The sequence below is a fragment of the Petaurus breviceps genome, unplaced genomic scaffold, assembly GCF_028583685.1.
Source record: "Petaurus breviceps papuanus isolate PSGF00001 unplaced genomic scaffold, PetGlider_PUasm1.0 180, whole genome shotgun sequence".
Taxonomy (NCBI): domain Eukaryota; kingdom Metazoa; phylum Chordata; class Mammalia; order Diprotodontia; family Petauridae; genus Petaurus; species Petaurus breviceps.
This window is the reverse complement of record NW_027185782.1, coordinates 4,356,412-4,364,384: the sequence shown is the minus strand read 5'-3', so window position 1 is coordinate 4,364,384 and position 7,973 is coordinate 4,356,412. Positions and strand designations below refer to the sequence as shown.

The 7,973-nt window shown below is 38.1% G+C and overlaps 1 protein-coding gene across 2 annotated transcripts in view; it reads left to right on the top strand.

Moving 5' to 3' along the window:
• The window catches only part of FZR1 (fizzy and cell division cycle 20 related 1), a 70,706-nt gene that overhangs the window by 24,178 nt on the left and 38,555 nt on the right, over positions 1 to 7,973 (top strand). For both annotated transcript variants that reach the window (XM_069086873.1, XM_069086874.1), the window contains one exon: positions 1,958 to 2,095. In XM_069086873.1, the coding sequence (XP_068942974.1) occupies positions 2,027 to 2,095 (69 nt within the window). In that variant the 5' untranslated portion in view covers positions 1,958 to 2,026. The remainder of the gene's footprint in view (positions 1 to 1,957; positions 2,096 to 7,973) is intronic.

Below are 7,973 nucleotides of genomic sequence, written 5' to 3'. Positions count from 1 at the left end.
AGAGAGAGAGAGAGAGAGAGAGAGAGAGAGAGAGAGAGAGAGAGAGAACAGAATAGATCTAGTTCATTCAACAAATAATTACTGTGTGACAAATAATGGAATTGTACTAGATATTATGTGCTAGGCACCATTCTTGGTATTGTTTGGTTAAGAAAGGCAATCTATTCCATGTCCAAATTTTGGAGCTCATAGTCTGATAGGGAAGATGGGAAATGGGCTTGAGGAACCATAATAGAAGGTATTAAGTCATGGGATTTAGAGCCAGAAGGGACTTCAGAGATTATCTTGTCCATTTTCCTTTATTTTACAGTTTAGGAAACTGGTGCCTTGTTCAAAGGGAAATGAGATTCTTTTTAAATAGGAACATTTAAGAAAGCTTCTCAATGAAGTGACTTGCTTCTATGTTGGGAGCTTTGAAGAATTGGGTAGGAATTGGGTTAACTAATTAACTAATACCCTGGGAAAAGTCAGAGGAAGAGGATGAAAGCACATATAGGTAGAAAACCATAATACATAGTCATGATACAGCTTTGTTTAAATATCTCCCACCTTACCCCTCTTTCAAGCATAAATACTGAAGCTCCTCCTCCACTTTGGCTTTTAAAGCCCTTCACAATCTGCCTCTGGTCTACATGTCCAGACTTACTGAATATTTTTCTTGATAAAAGTATTCTGTCTTCTACCTATGTTGACCTACTTGCTGTCCCAAAACTTAGCACTTCATCTCTGCTGTTTTTGTGAGTTTGCAAAGGCTGTCCTTTGTGCCTAGAATCTGCTTTAGCTCTTAGAATCCCTAGCTTTCTTTAAAGCTTAACTCTATGCCTTTCTCTATGGGAAATTTCTTCTTGCTCCCTTTAGTTGTTAGGGCTTACTTCCTCTTAAAATTATCATATGTGTATCAATTTACATGTTGTAGTTCTCATAGAGGTATGGTCTCAAGGACAATGACTTTTTTCATTTTGTCTTTGTGTCCCCAGCATGTAGTACAGTACCTCACACAGAGCAGGTGCTTAATAAATGTTTGTCAGATTGTTGGATAAAGGTAGGGATGATAGCTTTTTCTGTACTAGATAGAGCACCTAGCACAAATGTGGGTACTTAAATGCCAAGTGGTAATTATGATTAAAAACTAAAATAGTCACCCAGGTCTTAGCATAGTGAAGAAGGCTCAACTGAAATAGTATAACTAAACAGCTATTGTTGAATCCTTGACAACAGCAACCTTGTAAAAAAAAATAACTCATTAACATAATAATAGTGCTTTGGGATTTACGAAATATAAACTCATCAGTTTGGCTTTTAAAGCCTTTCATAAACTGTTCCCAAGCTTGTATTTGCAACCTTGTCATAAGTTATTCCCCTTCCCACACTCTGTGGTCTAGCCAAACTGTCATTCTCTGTTCCTTACACATGGCACTCCTTTTCCCCATCTTTATGTCTTTGCATTGGCTATCCCCATAACAGGAATGTACTCCTTTTTCACCTCTACCTTAGAGAATACTTAAAGACTCAGTTCAAGCACCAGCTTCTGTGTGAAAACTTTCTTAATTCCCCAAATGCTTCATGCCCTTTCCATCTGCCTTGTTTATTCTCTGTGTGTGTTATTTCTTCCAATAGAGTATAAACTCCTTGAGAGCAGGGATAGTTTCATTTTTTTGTCTTTATATTCCTAGCACTTAGCACAGTGCCTGGCACATAATAGGTCTTTAATAAATGGTATTGAATGATTTGCACAGCATTTTCTTCCTGACAACCTTTAATGTAGTCGAGTCTTCCTTCTACTACAGTAGACTACAGGATAGGGATGACACACCTATGAATCAGTCAGAAAACATTTTTATTATCTGAATCTCCTGTAGGAAGATTCTCTGCCCTCAACGTCCTGGGTGGTACTAGTTGGCAAAATTAACATATTGTTGCTTGATATTTTTCTTTCTTTCCTTCCTTGTTGCTGCAGACTAACTTTAACAATTGTACCTCATGAATCAAAGAGTCTGAAGGCTGCCGCAACTCCTACCTTTTCACCATGGACCAAGATTATGAAAGGCGTCTCCTTCGACAGATCAACATCCAGAATGAAAACACAATGCCTTGTGTAAGTTGTCCATCTATCTTTCCATATCCTCTCTAGCTTAGTGGGTAGTTGCCTGCTGCAAACCCATCACCTTCTTTTGCCAATTTTGTACCCCAAGCTGACTATACCAAATGTCTGCACACTGACCTGGTTGGTCCTGGGCTATAAACCAAAAACCATAAAAATCACAGAGTAAATCCAAGAGGGCTAATTAATATGAATATCATAAAGGGGAAATGAACAGTGAAAATATTTCCTACAAGCAAACAAATAGATAAGAAAGGGTTGTGGGAATGTTGGTTCCCACAATAGAGCCATGGGAAACTTTTCCATGAGTTACTGAGGAAGGTCTCATCATAGCTGCTGAAAGTAGAGAGATGGCAAAAAAAAAACTGTCATTCACTTACTACTGTGAACATATGGCATGAAACACTATCAGTCATGTTCAGTACTGGGGGAGTGGGAGTGAGGTATATATACAAGCAGTATAAGATATATCACCTTTCCAAGATTGCCTAGAATCCTAGATTTAATTAGAAGAGACCCCACAGGTCAAGTACCTGAGCAGATTTTTTTTCTAATTGCCTCTGCCTACATAAATCTTGCCAATAGCGTCCCTGACACTTGTTAGCTCTTACCTTGAGGAACTTTAGTGAGGGAAACTCACAATCCACTGAGGCAGCCCATTCCATTTTTTGGATAGCTAATCGGTAGGAAGTTTTTCTTTAAGACATTAAGCTATTAACAAGCTAAATCTTTAACTTAAAACCCATCTGAAGTTCTATATACAGTACTGGGAGCCTCATTTTAGAAAGGACATTAACAAGCTGGAGCATGTCTAGAATGATGAAAAGACTAGAGAATAGGCCATCTAAGCATCAATTGAACAAACTAAGAATGCTTAGCCTAAAGAAAAAGACTTGGGGAACTGGAAGTGGATTATGATAGTTATTTTCAAGTATTTGAAGAGTAATGATGTAGAAATTTAGACTTACTCTCTTTAACGTAAGAGGCTACATAGCCTAATTGCTAAAAGGCAGATTTTGGCTTGATAAAATGATAGCTATACTGAAGAGTGTGCTACCTAAATAGATTTTTTGTCACTGGAATTCTGAAGGCAAAGACTAAATAAATGACCATTGTAATTTTCAGGTATGGTTGGACTCAGTGATTTCTGAGATCTCTTCTAACTTTGAGATTTTGTGATTCTAAAGCTGTTGTTATGGCAAGTAATTTCTTCAGGTCTTCCAATTCAACATTTGGAAAATGAAAAAATTGTTAGATTAAATAATCTCTCCAGGGCTCTTGCAACTCTAATATTCTACGATCTTCTCTCTAGCTAGAAGCGAGGCTGTCATTATAGCTTATGTGATATGATATTGGGAATGGAAAGTAAAGGAATGATACAAGAGATATCTTAGAGAATCATCCCTTAAGCATTATTTTTTTTCCCAGAAATATAGGAAAGTAGAAAATCTTGTCTTTTCTAAAATTTGTGCTTAGCTAGCGTGAAGCTCAATAATAGTAGGTGCTTTATAAAGTTTTTACATTGAAGTGAAGATGTTTTGTAAATTCTTTTTGTTCAAGGAAACTTTCAGGTGGCCAACTACATTTTTGGAGAACCCTTTTAAATTTTGATTCCTAAACTTACTCCTTTAACTTTGTTTCTTTGGTGGTCTTATGTTTTCAGACTGCATAAATCCTTTCCTGTTTTCCCTAAATCTTTTTTCCTGCCTCCATTCTGGCTTTTGATTGCTCCGCCTCCCCCCCCCCCCCATTTTCATTTTCACAGCAGCATATTGTAGAATTTTAGAGGCTGCTTATCTTTGTTTTGACTCAAATTAACTAGGTTTATTCCAGGCTCACTACATTAACTTTTCATAGTGGCAGCATACCTTATAGCATCCTGGAAGATGATTGAAAATAGTTGTCTTCCAAGATCTTGTCAGGTCATTGTTGTTTTCTTTGTATTGTGGTAGCTCATCGAGCCATAGATTCTCCATTAGAGTGGTTGTCTAAGAATTCATCTAGTCCAGCTCCTCCATGAAACACAAGTCGCTTCTATAGTGTCCCTGTCATGTGATTCAACTTCTTCTGGGAAATTTACTCCATTCCAAGATACTTACTTCTCTTTCTATATTTGTACCACTTTCTAACCACTAAACTCTCCTAATTCTACTTATGCTAAACATGAAGAAATGGAGGCTGACATCCTAGTCACATGGAGAATAAATGACAGAGCCATTATAGGAAGCCAGCTTCCCTAAAGGCACCAATGTAATATGCTGATTTTTCTGAAGGTTTTGTCAGGGTTTTCCAAAATTGGGCCCCAATATAAAGTTTGAGAGACTAAAGAAAAGATGGCCTTTATAGCCATACTTAACTGTTGCTGGGGCAGATATGAAATAGAGAAAAGAAAGAACATCAGAAATTGTTTTCTTATGAATGAAAAGATACTTAAGTGCAGGGGCTTTGGAAGTATTTAACTCTTGGAGGAAGGTAGGGGGAGAGGGAGAGAGAGAGAAAGTGAGAGTGTGTGTGTGTGTTTATCATTTCTATAACTTAGGTAGTGAGCTTTGTATTTATATCTGATAGGACCTCACCCTGGGCTTTGACCACTCTGTTAACTATAGAAACATTGGTTCTCAACATAGAAAAAAGGAATTAGAATTTCTTATTCTTTTTCAATTATTTAGCTTTTACATCTGAGACTAAAAGGCAACACTGATTTCAAAAACTACGGTCACAGTCTTAGTTCTCAAGCGAAAGGTTTTGTGTACAGTAAGTCCACTTCTTCAGCCAGCCATTCACACACTGTGTCCAAACTTTTGTGTGGTGGCGCAACAAGAGATCCCAGATCAAGCACAGACTTACACTGTGCAGGAAGCAGAAACAGGTGCCACCAAGCAGCCCTGTTACTTGTACCTAGGTCACAGATCAGCATGGACCGAAGAGGAGATTTGTGCCTTGAGGTGTTGGATCAGAGAGGGAGTATTTATGGACATGAAGTTTTGTACTCAACAAGGAGCAGAAACAGAAGCAAGCAGCAACTGTGTGGCTTTGTTTCTGGAACTGGGTCTTGAATTCAGCTCCCAGCTCAGTCTGAAGCCTATAGCTTAATAACCAAGATAGGGTCCTCAGATCGACTCCTGCATTTCTTTTGCTTCAAACTTAGAGACTAATGCTAATGGTGCCCGAGGCTAGCAACTGAATATTGGAACTAAAACTGAGGCAACCCACAGTTGTTTTGCCCACACCCAGAATGGGATCAGGAGCTTGCAAAGCTCAAACTATAAGGGTAGTGATAACATTTTACTCTAGATCAGATATCTTTGGGATCATTAAAAGCTTATAGGCCACCAGCCTGAGTCACCCCTGAAATCTTTGGAGAACACAGCATTCAATCTGTAGAGAAGGCAGAAGAACCAAAGAGAATACAGACCAGAACCAAGCAAGGCCCAGACATTCTTTCTAGAAGTATAGAGTCTGGCCCTAATACAAATTTTCAATTTAAGAAGTAAGGCTAGAGGAATGAATAAACAAATAACAAAAGATTTCCACCATAAAGAGCAGAATTCCTGGAAGAAATTTTTTAGACAAGAGTTGGTTTTTTTTAAGGGCTTTTAAAATGATTTTGTGAAAGAAATGAGAGCATTAGAGGAAAGATTTGGAAAATGAGAATGCAGGCCAAGATGGCAGAGTAAGAAGAAAGAAGGGGAAGAAAAGCATTTACTAAGTGCCCACCATGTGGTAGTCACTGTGCTAAGTGCTTTATACAAAAATCTCATTTCATCCCCAAAACAACTTTAGGTGGTAGTTGTTATCATTACCCTTGTTTTGCAGTTTAGGAAACTGAGACAAATAGAGGTTAAGCAACTTGCCTGGGGTCACACATCTAGTGTCTCAGGACAGATTTGAACTCAGGTCTTCCGGACTACAAGCCTAGTACTCTATTTACTGCACCAAATGAAAAAGATAACTAATTTCATTCATACCTTACCAATTGGCATAGATGACAAAAGATGGGAATGGTCACACTGGTGTATTGTTAGTACAGCTGTGAAGGCCACCACACCTTGTAAGAACACCAGATTAATTAGTAATTGGGAATCCAAAGGACAAACCACAATGGGTCATCTTTCCAGTTCAAGATAACAGCTTAAATCTATAAGCAATCGACCAGGGTAGAAACTATGAAGCAACTGAGCCAGGATCACAGGCTCAGTGCCCAGAGCTGCTAGCTAAGAGAGCAGTGCAGACTTGCCAAGAACTGATCACAGGCTCATTCCCAGGCTTAAGTCAGCAACATGGGGTCTTTCAAAGGTCTAGGAGTATGGACTTGGCACCCAGAACTTTGCACTAGGCCAACAGTGTGGGGCACCCTGAGCTGATCACAGAGTTGGTCTTAATCCCAGGCCAGCAATTCTCCATGGGGGTATGGAGTAAGGAATCGGTGTCCAGAGCCCTCAGCATGGGACACTGGGATCTCCCAAAGGGTATGGGATTGCAGGCTCAACCCTCGAGAGCTCTCAACAGGGTCAGCAACACTTAGGTTGCCCAGAGAGATCACTGGAATAACAAGTAAACAGAAAGATAGAGCAGTTGTATCAGGGATGACTAAGGCACAAACCAGCAGGAGCACAAAGAAAAGCAGCTTGCCCACGAGACAAATTAGATGTCTTTGAAGAAATGATGCAAGAATTTTTCAAAGTTTAAAATATTATAAATGAAATGAATGATAGAGAAAAGAATAGGAAAAAACATGAGAGCAAAGGAGAAGAGATTTAAAAAGAAAAAGTTTACTGTTTAGGCCAAGAGGCACAGAACCAGAATCCCTGAAAACTAGAGAGAACCAAACAAAAGATAATTAGTCTGTGAGACAACAAGATTGAAAAAAATAGAAAAAAAGTCAGATAGCTTATATAAAAACAAAATTGACCTTGAATATAGATTAAGGAGAGAGAGCTTAAGATTCAAAGTACTATTTGAAAGCCACGACCAAAAAAAAAGCCTATCATATTTTAAGAATCATGAAAGAAAATTGTCCAGATTTCTTAGTATTGGCATTTCCTAAAAGAAACCCCCAAAGGAAACCTCCCGGTAATATCATTGCTAAAATCCAGAGCTTACGGGTCAAATAAAATTATTAACAAGCAGCCAAGAAGAAAAGAATCCCAAGTACCAAGGAGCTACAGTCAGATTCACACAAGATTTAGCAGCCAGCATTATTAAAAAATGGAACATATAGGATAAGATATTGTAGAACTCAAAATACATAGGCTTAACAGCTAAGGATAACTTATCCAGCAAAATTAAGTATAATTTGGGTGTAGGGGTAGAGGTTGGGGGAATAAAGCCGTAATAAAATAGAGAACGTCAGGTGTTCCTTATGCTGAAAAGAAACTTTGAAATAGAAACAAGAGAAACATTAAAAGGGGTTGGTGTATGTATGGGGAGGATTGTTTTTATTGTGTTGGTGTTCTTAAAAAAGTCACTTTCTTTTCATGGAATTCTTTTGTCCCAGCACTGACATGCTATGAGTCTGTGCTATGAAAGAGCATTTTTTTTGTGGCTTTAAGTAAAGTCTCTTCAACACAAGCTTTCTTATCTATTAAAAGTAACCAGAAAAAAACTGCTTTTCTTTCAGTAGCCTAAGTAATACTCCAAGCTTCCTTTTGAATTTTACAAGTTTCTTCCTTTGCAAAAAAAAAAAAAACAGTTAAACATCTTTGCTTAAGTTAGTCAACTACAGCAACTATGTACTCTCAGACCACCAGGTTTTAAAAGCACTTCATGTAGTCATTGTCAGAGACCGGTTTGGGCAAGAATAATGTCTATATCATACTGAAAGAGGTGGGGTTATTTGGTTTTTTGGTTTGTTTGTTTTTTTTTTTTTTTT